Source organism: Typopeltis vanoorti, chromosome 4 (assembly GCF_054136105.1).
Source record: "Typopeltis vanoorti isolate ZY-2024b chromosome 4, IOZ_Tvanoo_1.0, whole genome shotgun sequence".
Taxonomy (NCBI): Eukaryota; Metazoa; Arthropoda; class Arachnida; order Uropygi; family Thelyphonidae; genus Typopeltis; species Typopeltis vanoorti.
In genome coordinates, this window is record NC_143552.1 from 87,105,325 (window position 1) to 87,124,658 (window position 19,334).

General features: G+C 36.1%; 1 protein-coding gene across 2 annotated transcripts in view; it reads right to left on the bottom strand.

Moving 5' to 3' along the window:
- The window catches only part of IntS9 (integrator complex subunit 9), a 405,017-nt gene that overhangs the window by 142,421 nt on the left and 243,262 nt on the right, over window positions 1-19,334 (bottom strand). For both annotated transcript variants that reach the window (XM_090391326.1, XM_090391327.1), the window contains exon 12: window positions 8,689-8,820. In XM_090391326.1, coding sequence (XP_090247452.1) covers window positions 8,689-8,820 — 132 coding nt within the window. The remainder of the gene's footprint in view (window positions 1-8,688; window positions 8,821-19,334) is intronic.

The following is a 19,334-nucleotide window of genomic DNA, read 5'->3' on the forward strand; positions in this document are numbered from 1 at the left end:
AAATTCCTCCACTTCTACCTTAGTAGAACCTTCTGTGGGACCATAGGCACAAATAAGTCTCATTGTCCAGTTCCCCATTCTCATATTTGCCCACATTACTTTACTTGAGACTGACTGCCATTCAAGAAGATTAGCCTCGTATTTTGTGTTGAATACTATGGCTACTCCTTCTTTTCCTTGATTGTTATTGCCTGAATATAACATTTTGTATTTATTGCTCAGAAAGATCTCACCAGTTTTGGTCTTTTTTGTTTCAGTCACCCCTATTATGTCGATCTGGTACTTATCTAATTCCTCAGCTAGCTCCATTTCTTTGCCATTCAGGCTTCTTACGTTGATAGTACCGATCTTTAACTCTGGTGATGTTGAGTTGGGGTTTGTTTTCAGATTTGTTCCAGTAGCTGACTTTTCGCTGTTCGCCCTGGTTCCCTGGCGAAAACAACGGGGGCATTGTTTAACCGGGCGACGCCCCAGCCGGCATGAAATTTTGTCATGTTGTACCATCATTTTTTATTTTGGTTTAACCAATAAGAATACAATTTGGTCGGCTAAATCCCAAATTGCCAGCCCATCCTCGTTCGTTCAGTATCAAAGTAGATACCCAACAGGGTGCACCACGAGAAGGTGAGGATTGGACATTAGGTCAGAAGCCCTGGTCGGTTCTCCGCATTCCTTTAAAGGCTATGTGGAGGTCTCCTCTCAGCATCCAATAATACAGCATCCTATCCTTAGTTGCTTTGGCTTAGAGTCCTAAATGTTTTACACTGGAGTAAAACATTTAGGATTCCAATTACTTCTGATAATTTAAACTGAAAAGGTTCTGATGTTTAAGTTCTATTTCTGTAAGTTTTTTAATTTCTTTGCATATTTTTATTTTATATTTTTTTTATCAATTTGATATATTTTTTTTCATTTTTTTACATAATCCAGAAACTCTGCTCTAGAGACCAAATATCAAACTTTATTCAAGCCACTTCAGGCCTTCAATAAGCAGGGTGGTGGTCTCACATCAGGTGATGACATTCATTTCTCACCTATAATCACACAAACATCCATACCCATGGCAGGATTCAAACCCACAGCCTGTTAATTGTAGAGTGGAAATGCTAACAACTTAGTCGACAAGGCCAGGTGGGCAGCATAAGCTCATGAAATATCTGAATTCATACTTCTTATCTATCCAGTACAGTTACATGTAAAGCCACACCTAACTTCAACAAAGCCATGCTAAAAATAAAAATCCCTTCCATACTACCATTCTTTCTCTTTCTCTCTTTGTGTGTGTGTCATAAAAATTTCAAATTCCCATTTTAGTGTACACGACCATGGCTAATCTTTCATATAGCCACCCTAGCATACCTAGTCTCTCTATATTTACTATTTCACTGAACAATGCGGACTGTGCAGGAGAAAATGATGTGCAGTATACTGATGTGGATGTGTACCTGCAGGATGGACTTAAATGAATGTGATGTTAGGTTAAAGAATGCTTAGAAAAACTGTTTAGTGAAATAGTAAATATAAATAGCCAAGAAGACTAGGTATGTTAGGGTGGCTACATTAAAGACTGGCCATGGTCATATAGATAAAATGGGAAATCAAGAATTTATGACAAGAAACGAGAGAGAGAGAGAGAGAGAGAGAAAATGGCAGTATGGAAGGGACTTTTATGATTTTGGAATGGCTTCGTTGAAGTTAGGTGTGGATTTATCAGTTTGCTCACATTTTATAATCAAGTTACTGCACTACAGAGTTGGAAAACGGAAGTTGATGTCCTGTGATACTTTTGGATATGTCAAAGCATTTGAAGGATTCTGCATGTCAATAGAGAGATTCTTATGATGGAGGGAGAGATAGAGGGAGAGTGGTGGTATGGAAGGGACTTTTATGATTTTTGGAATGGTTTCGTTGAAGTTAGGTGCAGATTTATCTGTTTGCTCACATTCTATAATAAAGTTACCACACTGCAGAGTTGGAAAAGGGAAGTTGATGTGATACTTTTGGATATGTCAAAGCATTTGAAGGATTCTGTATGTCAATAGTGAAATTCTTATGAGGGAGGGAGGGAGGGAAGGGAGAGAGAGACGAGAATGATGCTATGGAAAGGATGATCCCTAGGAATGTTTGAAGTAGCAGTGATTGCAGCAGTGAGATATGGAATTTATTTGATGAATCAACTTAAGCTGCTCATTTGAACAGGTTTTAAAAGTTATCATGCAAGAGCACTGAAATTATGGTTTGAGGCCATCTGGTGAAAAGAGCCGTTAGAAAGCTCCTGAAAGATCTGCGATTTTTGTTGATTTATTGAATGTTTTCTTAGACTTAGTGGTGTATTTTTAGTATATTATTGTAGTTTTTTTTAGTTAAATTATTGTACTTCAACATTTTACAACATAATTGCAGAAATATTATTAGATTTTACAACTCTTAAGAATGGCACTGAAAACTCATCACAATAAGGCAGTGTCTAAAAGCTCAAATTGTTGAGGAGAACATTTGTCCTGATGAATAAAAACGCTGCTGCAGTGATGAAGATAATTTTAAGGATAAGCTGACATTAGAAATATCTCGATTAAAAGAAATTATTAAAAGAATGATCAGAGAATTAGAAAAAGTGGAAAAACGTTTAAGAAAAAGGATCTGAACAAGAACGAGCAGGAAAGCACTGAACTTGGTAATCATAATATTAATAACAACAAGGTAATCAGTTAAAATCTAGGAAAAAAGAGATGATATGGTATGGTGATTCACTCTTAAAATTTGCACTTGCCGCAGGAGTCACCACTTCTATTTTCACGGGAGCGATAATTAAAGATGTGACAAACATAATTGAAAAACCAAAAAGAAAAGTAAAAGAGAGGGTAGTTCTGGAAGGTACTAATAATTTCAGTAGCAACAAATATAGTATGAGAGAAGATATGAAAGATCTGTTGGAAGAAGTGAGAACGAAATGTCAGAGAGAGAGAGAGAGAGAGTAAAAATTGTAGGTTTGCTACTCAGATATGATATTACTGAGTTAAGAAGGAGGGAAGTAAGTGTTATGTCCTCACTTTCCTTATATTTCTTCTTACTTGTCTTATAATATTTACTTCAATTCTATATCGTTATTAATTCCTTAATTCAACACTTTCTGTTGGAACCTCAATTATACTTCATTAACTCTTTAATTTATGCAGTCTCAACATATACTTTGGGCCGTTAACAACTTTAAGGATATTGCATGTGGGTAGAAGACAAAGAGATTCCCAATGGACAATGGCAATTCCTTTGTTTCAGTGCTGGTGTATACTGCGCCACCCTGAATCTTAGATTTCTGAACAATGAAAAATCAAAGAACCAGAACTTAGCATAGCACACTATCCCTGATTTCTTAAACTACATGAAGTAGTTCAAACCTCATCTATCTCTAACTTAGTTTGCAGTCGTAGCCGCCCCTATAAATTACCTCCTGCCGTGGTTCGATTATTTGTGAGTGGTGCAATAGAAAATGAAATCAGGCAAGTCACCTATTGAGTCTAAAGAAAACATTTAATTACTCTCTAGTCAGATTACATATCATGAATAAATTTTGGCCTAAAGGTTATTCATTCATTGACATTAAAATTAACCCTAATTTCTTCATTCATGTCTCAGAGTTACACTGCCCTCTTAAACTATGTCTCTAAAGTCCTTGCATAAAATTCACAACCTTCTAAACTTAATGTCCAACTAATAATTACAGTCTTTCTTCTTTTATGCATTCACTAAACAGATTAAAGTTTCTACTTTACCAATTGCTGGGGAACTATTAGAACATCATACATATCACAATATAACACCACCTCCAGGTCCAACTTCCGTTCTGCTTGTCTGCATTACCCCACTGAATGGTCCGGACTGGATATATTTCTGGTGACGAAGACAGGTGCTCGCCATTCACTGGTCATCTGGCTTGGCAAGGCTTAGCTGTCTCTGCGGTAATCAGGAACTCAGCTCCGCTGGACAATTCCTTAACCGGTGATCTCCCAAGGACTCCTCGGCATGCTCCCACGATCTCTGCATCGACAATCCTTCCAAGGAACAGGGACGAACATCGTTCGTCCCCATTCCTTAGAAGGATTGCAAACTAAGTTAGATATACTTGCACTATGAGAAGATAGTGCAAGTATATCAATCAAACATTATGTATAAAAGCATGAAACGTCTTGACTAGTGCAGCACAGAACTGACATGCACCGCAGAATCTTTTGAGCTAGGAACAGTCTTAAATTGTTTCCATTTTAAATTTCAGTGCTTATTCAAAGAAACCACTGAAGTGCTTTTGCATTGCTCTAACTTAAAAAAGGAATGACCATTTCTTACCTGTCAATGGGGAAAGTTTGATCTTTATTAATTAATTGCAATCATTAAATTATTCTTATTATTATTTATCTATCAAACTTATATCTACTATACTGTTCTACTCTAGCATGTCACTCGTATCTTTTGAAATCCACTATTCTACCTTTCTGAATGTTAGTTTACTGAAGATGACCTGTGGATTTCAAAGAAAAATATCTTTTGTAATTATTAATAAACTTTATATGTGTGTTCAGTGATTTATACACACACACACACACACACACACACACACACACACACACACACACACACACACACACACACACACACACACACAGTCGGGTCTCTTTTTATGCGGTGGATACATTCCACAGAAATCCGCATATAAAAAATCACACAAAAAAGGCCTAACCTACGTTGAAAAATTAGGGATAACGTTCCATAATTTTCTAAAACCACATAAAACCAAAGCTATGAATTAAGATAAACCTAAAATCGCATAAAAAAAGTTTATGAAAATTCAGGAAAATAAGAATGCCTAAGTTTGTTTTAAAGCTTTATTCGTTTAATTTTATTGAAAAGTAACAAATTTTTTTTTTTTTACATTCGGTCATCGGAATTATCATCGCTATTAGACAATATTCGGCAATGTTTATGAACTGGTGCAAAATCACTTTTATCACCAGAAGAGATAGTCAGTGCATCAGATCTACAAGGTAAAGGCAATGGTTCTTCACAAACAGAATTAGCTTCACCCTCATTCTCTGCTGATTTTTTTCTTATGACAATGTAATCAGTAATTAAACTTTGCAATGATGATTTCACTAATTTTTTATACAGCTCACGATATCCAGACAAACAGTTCTTCAGCTCACGTTGGAATTTAAAGGCTCGTTCAGAATTTGTGTCATTAACAAGAAAATGTTTTTCCAATTTATTGCACAGTTGGAACAAAGCATTTCTTTTTTCCAACTGTGAAGACCTTCTCGAATTATATTTGCAGTGAGGGGGACAGGTTTTTCTTCTGCTTCACTATCGTTTTCTGGATCTTCAACAATATCTAAAGTTAATCGATATCCAATAATATCATCATCACGTAAGGCATTATTCACAAGCAATTTGTCTACATCATTCTGGCTAAATGTATCAAAACCTTCCCCACCAATTTCATGTGCCAAAGTAATCATTTCAGCTGATAATATAGATGTTTGGATGGTTACATCCAGGCCAAGATGCTTTCCAGCAGGCATTTAAATTTTGTGGTCTTATTTCAGCAATAGCAGATGCAACATGATTTAAGCAGTCCAAAATAGAAAATTTTTTCCAAATGTCAGTTACTGTTAATGATTCATTTTCTAGTTTATCCAATATAAATTGAAAAGTGTGCATAACGTAATATTTTTTAAAAGTAGCAATTATGCCTTGATCTAATGGCTGAATAATGTTTGTTGTATTGGGTGGAATAAACACTACCTGCACATTTAGATGTTCTAAACGCAGATGACTTGGTTCATTGTCAACAATTAATAAAACTTTAAAATCGAGAGCTTTTTGCTTCATATATGTTTCCACTTCTGGTACAAAGCAATTAAATTATTGAACCATTCAGTAAATACAGTGTAAAAACCATTTACCCAGGCATTTGTATTAGCCATCCAATGTACTGGCAGCTGTTTTAGATCTTTGCCTTTTAGAGCACGTGGTCTTAGAAATCAATTTACTAGGAGGGGTTTCAACATTCGATCTCCTGATGCATTGCTACAAAATAACAACATTACTCAATCTTTGCTTGCTTTAAACCCACTTGCTTTTTTCTCAGACTTGGCAATGTAAGTTCAACTAGACATTTTCTTCAAAAACAATCCTGTTTCATCAGCGTTAAACACTTGATTGGAATAATATTCACCATCTTCAATAATTTTGGCTGTTTCTTTATCTGCTGCAACCTCACCTGTAATCTTCACATTATGAAGTGCATTCCTTTTTAAAAACCCGGTTAACCATCCTTTGCTAGCCGAAAATTCTTTATCAGCCTGGGAAGCAGAAATAGACTGCTCCAATTGCTTCATCTGTTCATAAAACCAAAGAGTTTTTTGTTTAATTAAATAACCACTTATAGGAATTCTACTTTGAGTTAATTCTTCAATCCAAATTAAGAGTGCTCGTTCCATGTTTTCTAATAAAGCATCTCTTGAGTACGATGATAATTTGGCACTTAGTTTTGTGCCAGAAATGACAGATTTTCTCACCGTGATTTCATTCTTTTTAATTGCTCTTATAGTAGACTCGCCTAAATTAAAATGTTTACCAATTGCCATAGATCCCTCTCCTTTTGCTAAGCGATCTAAAATTGCAATTTTTATTTCCAAAGAAATTGCTTTTCTTCGGTGCTTTTTTTTTCTCCATTAGGCCAAATTAAATCTTTAAAATAACAATTAGTAAAATTTAGACTTTCGATAATAAAAAAAGACAAACACTTACTCACATGAAAAATTAAACTTCAAAAACACTCACTGCTCACATGTTATCACGTTATGCCAGAATGTGCTGTAACACGTTGTTCATTATGTACAATGCAGATGAACGAATTGGTCAAGAACATGTGAAATCACGTGCTTTATAGGTAAAATTTATACAAGCAAAATAGTTACCACTTTAAAAACTACAATGATCATAAAAGAGAAGTTAATTTTCTGCCGTGTGATACGGATTGATTACCCCAGGGTTTCCCAAACTGTGTTCAATGGAAGGTGAATAAGTGTTCCGCGAGAAGTTGTCATGCGATGAAGTTGTCCTAGATGAGTCTTTGACTCCATGAGGTCTTGTTTAATAATATTAATAATAATAAGTTCTCCTGGAATTTGTCATTTTAGTTTTCTAAGCATTTTTCATGAATAAATATGTTATAGTGGAAATATTCTGAGGAGAATATTATAACATCCATGAATATATCGAAAAGCTCAGACCCAGAACATCTAAATAATATCTGTGTAGCAAATGTTACACATTTGCTACACAGATGTAGCAAATGTAGCAATAGTGACCAAGACGTGCATTTTTAAACATGGAAGTATTCATGAATTATCGTTAATTTTCACACATTGAAACCTTTCTATATTCGGGAAAGGGAATATCGCTGTTTACGACGGTCATAAAAATTGCCTGCAAGCCAATTACAACAATGTGCGCTGTATCCTCTGTTCTCAAAACTGAATGAAATAACATCTGTGTTGCAAATGTTAGTGACCAATCAGCAAGGAAGTATAAAGAAAATTTTTCCACTGAAATTGAAGATGAAGGTAGTCTGTATCCAGTTCTCAGATCTAGTAATACTGAATACTTTCTTCACAAGTTCGTATTGTTGAGTGAAAGTGCTTGTTTCGAAACCGTAGTGCCATGATTTTTTAAAAGTAATAGGCCTACAGATTTAAATTTTAATATGAATAAGAGACAAGAGGCTTTGTTTAATTTTGGTGTTAAGAAATCTTTTACTGAAGGTGTTTGTGACGCAACAGATAGTGATTCATCCACCTCCAGCCTACAAAAGCGATCTCCAGGATGTACAAAAGGAGGAGAAAACTACCAGCACACAGGAGAAAAAGTCTGCATTCACTCGTACTTATAATATTATAAATTTTTGGTGATCAGAATGAGATATGTCAATGAAAATCAGCACAAATTAATTCAACGATGTTTATGTAAAATTGATGTTTAATTAATTATTAATGATCAATCATTAATTAATTAATAATAAAGCAGCTAAATTAACTTAAATATAAAGAGCTAATAAGCTTCATTTCGGCAACAAAAACATTATTTAAATTAAGGGGATATTAAATCCCACATTGTTTTAAAACCGAATAAGAAACTCAAAGATTGGAATCAGAGAGTTTCTTGCCGAATATATAGTATAGTAAACTATAAAGTATCGGCGATCACTAAGCGTCCGCTAAATGCAAGTGGCCCAGCACGTAGTGCAAATTAACAATTTATTATTAATTAATATATTACAAAATAACCAAGGTGTTCTATGAAAATTTCAGGATTTGTGAAGTGTTCCATCATTGGAAAAGTTTGGGAAATGCTGGATTACCCTATTATCAGAATGCATTTTCCTTTTGTTGACATGCGCAGAAATGTCGAAAGGTCTCGTATCTGATCAATATTAATATAGATAATATAGATAATATGGATAATATTATAAGATCCACATAAAAAGAGACCTGAGAGTATATATATATATATATAAATACAAATAATGGACACCAAACAACTGATATATGAATGTTGGGTCAGTTTGGAAAGGTCAGATGTCATATACCTCACTGCATATAGTTAATACTGAATTAAAACATTCAAAATAATTACCTGTGAAAACTACAACATTATTAGGATTACTTCCCCAAAGCTCCATAAAATGAACACTATCGCCAAATCTTAGTGATGGATGTCCAGCAAATACTATGCATGGGGTACGAAACTCTTTGCTGAAGTTTTCATCTAAATATACAACATATGTGAAAAAATATAATCAGACAATTATAAGAATTAGAATGAAGTAGAATTAAAAGCCAACTATATAAGGTATCTAAAATATGATATTTAATTACTCTATTATACGCAAATGATGCAAAGAACTTTTACAAGGGTTTAATTAAAGGTGAGTTAACCAGTTTCATACAGTGATGGAAGGTTCCCCCTTCTGGAAACTCAGATAACAGGCAAAACAGCCCTGTGAACATATATATATTTACGGACATAAAATATTCATCTTTAGGGGATGCAGCAGAGGAGTGGCAAGCTGGCTGCATTAATTGCTTATTCCCCCCCTCCAACTGGCCATGATATCTATAGATGTCCAACTCAATCTGGATATGATTCTATAACACCCGTTGAATAACATGGATAAGAAGTACAATTTGGTGTCACTGTTTCATCCACCTTGGCTGGGAGGAAGGTTAAAGCCCCTAAATTAGGGGATTCAACCCATCTCTGATGAATGAAAATTGGATGGATAGTTGTATATGTATAATGCCATTAGATCACTCCCTCACTACAGCAAGTTACAGTTAAGTTCAGAATAAAGCATCAATGCACTCAAAAAGGGACCATTGTAGTGAGAAATGACTAATAACAAATAATGTTGCTAACCCAGTTAAAGCTATCAAATTACATCGTAGGATACATGATACCAAACAGTACCTATACCTCAAAGCTGCAGCACAATTATATTCTCAGATGAGTCCAAGTGAAATCATCAGGGAAGCAGAATAATTGTATGGGGCTAGCCGCCTATGTCCTAAATTCACTTACTAAGGTCTGATTCATTTCTGATAGCAATGTTTCAAACATATCTACAGTTACCATAGTAATTAAAGACTTAAAAATAATTAGTCTACAAACTGGTCTGATGAAGTTTTGCCACTTAATGCACCCTGCTCTTTATATTGGAGCTTTAATAGTCATCATACCCAATGGAGTTATAGAGAAACTGATGCAAATGGTGCCAAGTTAGCTGAGTGGGTAGATGCAAACAACATACAGCTGATTTTCATTCTCAAAGATAATTGCACTTTTCACTTGGCTAGATGGAACAGAGGCACCAATCCTGACTTATGTTTGTTGCAACCAATCAAAGGGGGGGGCCCTCCCAGTGCTGATCAGACATCATGTTATAGGAAGATTCCCATACAGCCAACACAACCCGGTCTTTATTGAGGTGGGCCTCAAATTCCAATTACTGAAACTAGATCAATGCCACATTGGAATTTTGCTAAGGCAAACTGGAATAGCTTCTCATCAGATCTTGATAAAAATGTGCACTGGATTCCACCACAACATTGTAACTACCAAAGATTTGTGAAAATAGTAATTTCTATAGCCAAAAAACACATGACTAGAGGTGCTAGAAAAGAATATATACCTAGCTGGAGCAAAACCAGTGAAGCACTTTATAATGACTTTCTGAATAGAAAACATGTAGGCATCACAGATGATCTTACTGATAGTTTAAATGAAGCGAGAAACAACAAAATGGATTGATGCCACTGAATGGCTGAACTTGAAACATTCAAGCAGGAAGGCATGGAGTCTCCTTAAAAAGTTGGGTGGTAATTCCCATCACCCCACAAGTGAAAGCTGCTGTTAGGGCCAACTGTATTGCCAATCAGATAGTGAATCTGTCCAGAGCTAAATCAGAAAAAATAACACTAAAATAATTAGGAAGGAACTGACCAGCCTTAAAGAAGGTTGTTCTGAAGCGACTGATCTATCAAATCCGTTTACCAAAGAAGAACTTCTTTCTGCACTGCAGGGAGTGAAAATTAGTAAAGCACTTGGATTTGATAATATTCACCCTGAATTTTTAAAAAATTCTGGATCAAATACAATGGTATGGCTGACAAAATTCTTCTCATTCTACAGAACGGCAGATTACCAGCAGAATTTAAAAAATTGAAGATAATAGCCACCCTGAAACCTGCAAAGCCTGCTGATAAACCCAAAAGCTATAGCACTGCTCAGTGTCTGTCCTAAGCTATTAGAAACACTTATTTACAATAGAATTAGTACTATTATTATTGATTTTCTCTCTCTCTCTCTCTTTTTTCTTGTTGATAAACTTATATGTTGGTTACACATGACTAAATTTTTCAGGAAATGATAACGTATACTAAAATATTAATTAAAAAACTTTAACCAATACCTTCCTATATTTTGGCAATGTTACATTGCCACCTTCTGAGAACATAAAACTATGATATGTGCATGCAGGCATTAACAACGAGCAAATGAAGCTAGAGAAGGCAATGTCTCCTCCTCATTCATGAATGTCCCATTCAAAGATACCTTGGATCTCCTCCAAGCCAAATTTCCTCCTAATCTCAGCCCTATTTCAGTTCACCATGAACTCAGGCTATTTTGCTTAGCAAGGAAAGTTCTACAAACACATGGAGGGAATAGCCATGAGTTCTCCACTCTCCCCTGGCCAACTTCTTTATGGAGACCTTTTAAAAAAAAAAGCCTTAAACTCAGCTTCACAAAAACCCACTGTTTGGCTATGCACATGGGTGATGTGTTCACTATTTAGCCACATGGCTTAGATGCACCCCACAACTGCTTAACACACTTAGACAATCACCATCCGAGGATACAGTTTACCTTAGATAAGGAAAACAATAACGGTCTTGCTTTCCTAGACACTCTGATTACACGTCAGCCTGATGGATCCCCTGGCTTTATCTGTTTATAGAAAACTAACCCATAGAGGAAGATACATTCACCAGCAATCACTCCCTCCCCAACAATATGGGATTATAAAAACCCTATATAACATAACAAGGCTAAATTAAACTGTTCAGATAACAATGCTCTAACTACTGAACTTAACCATATCCTTAACACCTTCTTAGCCAATGGCTACAATCCCCCCCAAAAAAATCCGGAAAATATTAAAACCAGTTAACCCACCCCTCATAACAGAGATTATGCTAATCTATCACAATTCCTTCTATCCTGGACATATCTGAAAAGCTAACAAAAATCCTAAATCTCTTAAAAATTCTCTTATCCGCTCCACCAAAGACCAGCCACTTTCCCTTAGACCTATCTGGAGTATGCCAGCTCCCTTGCAGCTGTAAACTGTCCTACTATGGCCAAACAGGCAGGACAGCTAATATCAGGATATCCGAACACAAAGACTACATCTGGTTTCACCAATACAGCCACTCGGGACTTGCTGACAATGCACTAGATACCCACTACAGAATACGCTGGAAGAAAGCCACTTTACTACACCACAGCAAATTGAAATAAGAGAGTCAAAAGGCTTCACTCCGGCAATGCACAATTATTCAAATTAAGTGGATATTGAATCCAACATTATTTCAAAGCCAAATAGAGAAACATATATATAGAAACTATAAAAGTTTCAGCAGGTCCAAGCATAAGCAAACCTTTCATGACAGGAGCAACTCGTAGTCAAGGAACAAGCTCTGATCACTATCCTTAGTATTTCCCATAATGTAAAACATCTCCCAGAGGATATGTATGATGTTATACATTATGGGGGAGGGGGGGCCACTACCCAGACCAGTTTCACCCTTTTTTGAGGTCTTGTCACTGGGAGCCAGACCCAGATGTATGTAAATACTGAGGTTGTAGTGATGCAGAACTTATACTTCCATACTACCATATGAATTGCCAAAAAAGGTGTCTCATCAGACACCAAAGAATTACTGAAATAAGAGAGCCAAAAGTCTTCACTTCAGCAATGCACAATTATTCAAATTAAGTGGATATTGAATCCAATATTATTTCAAAGCCGAACAGAGAAGCTACAAAAGTTTCATGCCGAATATATAGAAACTATAAAAGTTTACTTATCCTTGGAGGATCCAAGGATAAGTAAACCTTTCATGACATCTAGGTCTGGCTCCCACTGACGAGACCTCAAAAACAGTTGAAACCAGTCTGGGTAGTGGCCGCTCCCCCATAAAGTAGAACGTCATACATGTCCGCTAGGAGATGTGTTTTACATTATGGGAAATACTAAGGATAGTGATGGGAGCTTGCTCCACCTTTACTAAGAGTTGCCCGTCATGAAAAGTTTGCTTACGCTTGGATCTGCCGAAACTTTTATAGTTTCTATAAATTCAGCACAAAACTCTTGTAGTTTCTCTATTTGGCTTTGAAATAATGTTGGATTCAATATCTACCTAATTTGTATTAATGAAAGATTATTCTTGGAATCAGCCTCAGCTCTAAAAAACTTCCCAAACCTCAACAAATTTAAGTGCATGAGACTGTCCCAAATTTGGAAAGATTGCATCCTAAGAACATAAGCCCAACAGCCAAGACAACCCAAATTAGCCTGCTAAGGGGGACCACCTTTAAGACTCTAGGACCAAATTTCAGTTGCCTTCTTCAGCCTCATTTGCTCATTGTTAGTACCTGCGTGCACACATCATAGCTTTATGATCCCAGAAGATGGTAATGTAACATTGCCGAAATATAGGAAAGTACTGATTAAAGTTTTTTAATTAATATTTTAGTATATGTTGTTATTTCCTGAAACTCTCTCTCTCTCTCTCTCTCTATCTTGCTCATGAAAAGGCCGGTTTCAGGCCTAGGCGCAGAAGTCAAGTTTGGATCTTAATGACTCATATATTATTATTATTATTATTAAGAGACCTCCAGGAAGCCAGGGATTCAATGAGAGAGGCTACATACTACACACACACACACCAGCTATCATACTTATTCTTGAATTCATTCACACTGCTTGCACTCACAGCATCCAATGGGAATCCATTCCAATCACGCACCGCTCAACTGAAATCCTGTATGACTCTTTCAGAAATTTGTAGGTCTCAATCATATCATCTCTTTTTCTCCTGTTGGCTAGTGTCTACAGTCTACAAATTCTCAATCTGTCTTCATAATCAGTATTCCACAATCCTGATATCATTTTAAAACTATCCTTTGCACACTCTCTCTCTCTCTCTCTCTCAAATATTTCAGAATCACAACGGAAACCAGAATTACAATGCTGAAACCGTTCGTTTCAGCATTGCAATTATTGTTTGCAATCTTTGCTACATGGCCTCTGAACTTCAACTTCCTATCTACTAACACTTCAAGATCTGTAGCCTCATCAGTTTCTTCAAGCAAAATCCAAACCAATACAATCCAACACTGGATATCTAATTACGCTGAAGTGCATGACTTTACATTTACTGACATTGAACTGACACCCATTTTTCCATGCCCATAATTCCAGCCTATTTAAATCATTCTGCAAACTGCATATCAGCAGAAATCCTGATTACCCTACCTATCTTCGCATGATCAGTAAATAACTATATGTCGCTTGTCAAATCCTTCCCAATATCATTAATGTACAGATTGAATAACAGTAGATCAAGCATTGATCCTTGTGGTACACCACTTAAATATTAAATCTTGCAGACTTGCATCCCCCATATACAACTTTTTGATATCTGTCAGTCAACCACCCTCTTATCCACGCTAATATTCTATAATCTAAACCCATATTCTCCGATTGATGCAACAGTCTACCTTGCTGTATTCTGTCAAAAGCTTTAGCAAAATCCAAAAGTATCATTGTGTATCCATTCCATTTGTCTAGTTCATTGGTAACATTGTTACCATTGAATATAGAATCTGGTTTCGAAAAATTCATTAAAACTGGTGCAGTCTTTATAGACTTGATGGTCACATATGACACCATATGGAGGATGGCATGATACAAGCTCATTAAAATACTGAAATGTAAAAAATGACCCGTCTGATCAAGCTATTCTGTCTGATAGAACAATACAGGTAGATATAGATGATGATATGAGCAAGCCAAGAACAGTTCTGGCACCACTTCTATTGAAGTTGTATATTTCTGATCAACCAAGGATAACGTCAAGAAAATCTGCATATGCTGATGACATATGCATCACATCCCAACACCAGAATTTCTGTACTATAGAGCACATACTGACCAAGGGGGAGCTAAACCACTTTTTTGAGAACTGGTGTCATATTCCAAGCACTACAAGACTGAAACATGATGTTCCATTTGAACAATAACATGCCATGTGACATCTTAAGAGTGTCACTAAATGGGAACATACTGCCACACAAATTTAATCCATAGTATCTGGACATAACCCTAGACAGAACCTCTCCTTTAATAGATCTCTCTCCAATATTGCTGCCAAACTCAGGACTAGAAATAGCATACTGCATAAACTTGCCAGAACAACCTGTGGAGCTTGTGCTCCTACATTAAGGACATCTGCCCTGGATCTCATTTACTCAATTGCTGAATACTGCTTAGCTGTTTGGCTGAACAGTGCACATGTTAAATTAACTGATACCATCCTGAATCAGACAATTCGTATCATTTCTGGAACAATAAAGGCTACTCAATCATAATGGCTACCAGTTCTGAGCCACATACAACTGCCACAACTACAACGCCAAGACAATTTGATTCGCAAACATAACAAAATTTTTCAGAATCCACTATACACTCTGATATTAACATCTTTACATCGCAGAGGATTAAGTCAAGACACCCACCTATTAAAATGGCACAACGACTTGTCACTGAGGGCTATGATGCAACAATAGCATGACACATGGAATGGAGTGCCCAAGCCCCATGGCAGACTGTCTTTAACCCAAACATCTCTCCATGAGAGTTTGACTTACCTCAAAAAATATGGACCTCCCTAAATACGGAATATGGTCTGCACTAACCATGGTAGGTGTGGAGCATCCTTGTTTACTTGGGGGGGGGGGGGGGAGATCAAACTCATCTTGTGACTGTGGTAGGATAGCCAAACTATACAATATATATCATGTTTGACTGTCCTCACAGAGCCTATACAGGACCTGTAACTGACTTTATAACAGTTTCTACAGATGCTGTCGAACTTAGACATTCAATTTTAATTTTATGCTTATTTGTATATTTTTATATGTATATATGACTATAGTATCACTTCACACTATTGTATTCTTTTATATATTTTATTTTGTGTTTGTGTTTGTGTGTGTGGCATATGCATGTATTCTTCTTCTTCTTCTTAGACAAATGCTAAAAAAGCATTCGGAAAATGAAAAAAAAATTGCTTTTTTTTTGTTGCATCTTTCAGAATATTTAGTATAAGATCTCCTGAGTGGAGTGTAGTAAGCAAATGGCATGTTGAGAGTCACCAGGATTAAAGTAAAGCATTAAAAATATATATTTTTATATAATCTGTGTCACTTCACACAGATATAATCTGCCACCATAACTATGGTCAGTCATGTCTAGGTGACCATGCCTTAAATACCATGCACAGAATAAAATGGGGAAAAAAAAAACTATGCTTCACCACAACAAATATAAATTGTTTGGAATCAACAGCAGATTTAAAACACCAACCTAACTGAAATTAATATGGTATGTTAAGCTTCCCAAGATTTGGGAAACTAATTCTCATACCTCCTTGCCCTTAAGATCTGAGAAACCACAAATACTGATCTCTTCTCTCTTTTATTTTCACACTATCTCACCTCATGTTCATTCCCTTCCCCCATTTGCCTTAGTTTCCCTGATTTTGCGCTTTCATTCTCTTAGTGAACAAAACTTACTCCAGACACCTTAATTCAACATCCATTTAAGCACATTCGATCAGTCATAAACAATACTCATCATCTATTGAATTCACAAAATACATCTAAAACACAGACACGTTTATCAATTCACTATTATCATAACTTGGAAACACACAAACTATTCTTTCACTCTCCTTTTCACTTTTACTAGTAACTCTATCATATCATCTATATTCCATACTTTTAAAATCATCTGTTTTGGACAAAATTATTAACACATTCCTTTACCTATTAACATCATTTGCTAACCTCTTAGAAAAACAAGCCCACAAGCATTTATCTTACAAATGATTACATGTATGCTATTTCCCCACTTCTGTGTTATTTTTTTTAGAAATTGTTTTCATTATTCATACTTCCATCACCTGCACTCATTTCTATGTACCTCTGCTGCACCACTTCTTTTCATACTTTTTTTCAGAAGCATTCACTACACTGTTAACTCACTTTTGACATGAACACTTCTTAACAAACATTTTCTCTCTCTCTTCTATTTTTGCCTCTCACTCACAAAACCATCATCATCATCAAATTCCTGACATGTACCCACACGGGGGTACATGTCATGAATTTACAGAATATATTGCCATAATACTACATGAAAAACTTACATCATTACTAACTTCCTAACAACAATTTTCCTCCAAATCAATCTGTTATCTGTCAACACTCCAACATGATCAGATCTTATATTTCTGTCTTCTAAGACACTTTTTACTGTATCAATCCAACAATATCTTGGTCTTCCTCTGGGTCTTTTTCCTGCCAACCTGGCAGAGAACACTTGCTTTGCTAATCTTTTCTCCTCCATTCTGTTTAAGTGACCTTACTACCTGAGATCAGCTCTGCTAACACATTCCTGGATGCCAACAATGTCAAGTTCTATCCACATTTTTAATACGATATTGCCATTGATGCCATCTGTCCATGCCCCTAATCTTTCTCAGGACTCTTATCTGTGGTCTCCAGTCTTTAGTCAAGTGTTTTATTTCTAACCTAGCTCTCAGATCCATAAAATAAAATTGGTTTGAACACTGTCTTGTATACAGCTAATTTAGTGTTTTGATTAATTTCTCTCTTATTCCATATAAATCTATTCAGTTGACTTCTTACCATACCAGCTATGTTGATTCTGTTGTCTACTTCCATATTTAATTTCCCTTCCTCAAAGGCTATGTACTCTCAGTTATACAGGTTTTAACCTTAAGCACTCCAATATACCAGCAAGTTATATATAATGAAGTTATTTAAAAAAAGGAAGGTGGTGTGCCTCAGGGTTCTGTTCTTAAGTCCCTAAAGGCAATTTTAGTTAGAAAATCTTGCAGACTTGTACTGGATTTATTTAAAATTATAACATTATCTGCATAAAGTAAAGACCTAAGATTAATATCTTCGATGTTGATATCAGGTTTAAAGGTTTAATACCACTTTCCTTCATTATGTTATCCATATAGATAATGAATAACAGAAAGGACAATGCACATCCATATAGATAATGAATAACAGAGGGGATAATGCACATCCTTCACTGACACCAGATTTAACATCAAACGATCTTCAGTACTTTTTTTCAATTCCAACTGCTGACTTACAATTCAAATAAAGACTAAGTATTGCTTGATATATGTCCCACTGACACCATATAACTGTAGTACTTTGAATTGCTTTTCTCTTGGCACCTTGTCATACACCTTTTGCAGATCTACAAAACTAAAATACAGATTTTTGTTTTATTCCGATGATTTCTTGAATATTTGTTGTAAAGTGAAAATCTGATCCTGAAAGCCTCTACTTGGCCTGAATACAGCTTGTTCTTCACCAAACTTCCCTTCCACAATCTTTCTCAACTGTTTCTCGAGTATACTTGCATAAATCTTACCAGGAACACTCAGTAGGGAATTCGTTCAGTATCCTGGTAGATATTTAACTGGATGCACCACGAGAAGGCCATTAGGTCAGAAGTCCTGGTTTGTTCTCTGCATTCCCTTAAAGGCTATGTACTCTCAGTTATACAGGTTTTAACCTTAAGCACTCCAATATACCAGCAAGTTGTATATAATGAAGTCATTTAAAAAAAAGGAAGGTGGTGTGCCTCAGGGTTCTGTTCTTAAGTCCCTAAAACCACTCACTTAAATTTTATATTTGCCATAGAGCTACCAATTCCAATAGCAAACTTTGGTTTTCTAATCAACCTCATTTTAAAACTGATAAACTCTAACAAACATAATTCTGCCAGCTCGGTAGGCTGCGTGGTTAGCATACCTGCTTTACAACCAACAGGCTGCAGGTTCGAATAACACCATGGACATGGATGTTTGTGATGTCTTTAGGTGGGAGGTGTGTGTGTCATCGTTCAGTGAGACCACCATCCCATCTACTGGAGGCCTGAAAGGGCTTGAAAAGTTTCATGTTTGGTCTCTAGAGCAGAGTTTCCAGACCATGTAAAAATTAAGTTAAAAATAAAATTTAAAAAAATGATAAAAATAGGGAGTAAAGTCCCATACCTGGTACAAAATGTACTATAGGTATGCATGCAAATAATCTTTCATGGGTGAGAGCAGCATAAAAAATAGACCTATCACTATGCAGATTTTATATTAGTGTTCACTCCCCCCACCTTAACATTTTCTCTGTCTGTCTCTCTCTCTCTCTCTCTCTCTTACTTTCCCCTGTTCCAGAATTCAACTCACTAAGACAAATACAAAGACACATGTTGAGAGTGATGATAATGATGATCACCTATGTAATCATCACACAGGTGACATGATGCCACCTATGTGACATGCAACAGCTGTTTGAGGAGCAACAGGGGAAATGCTAGAAAATAACAGCTGAGA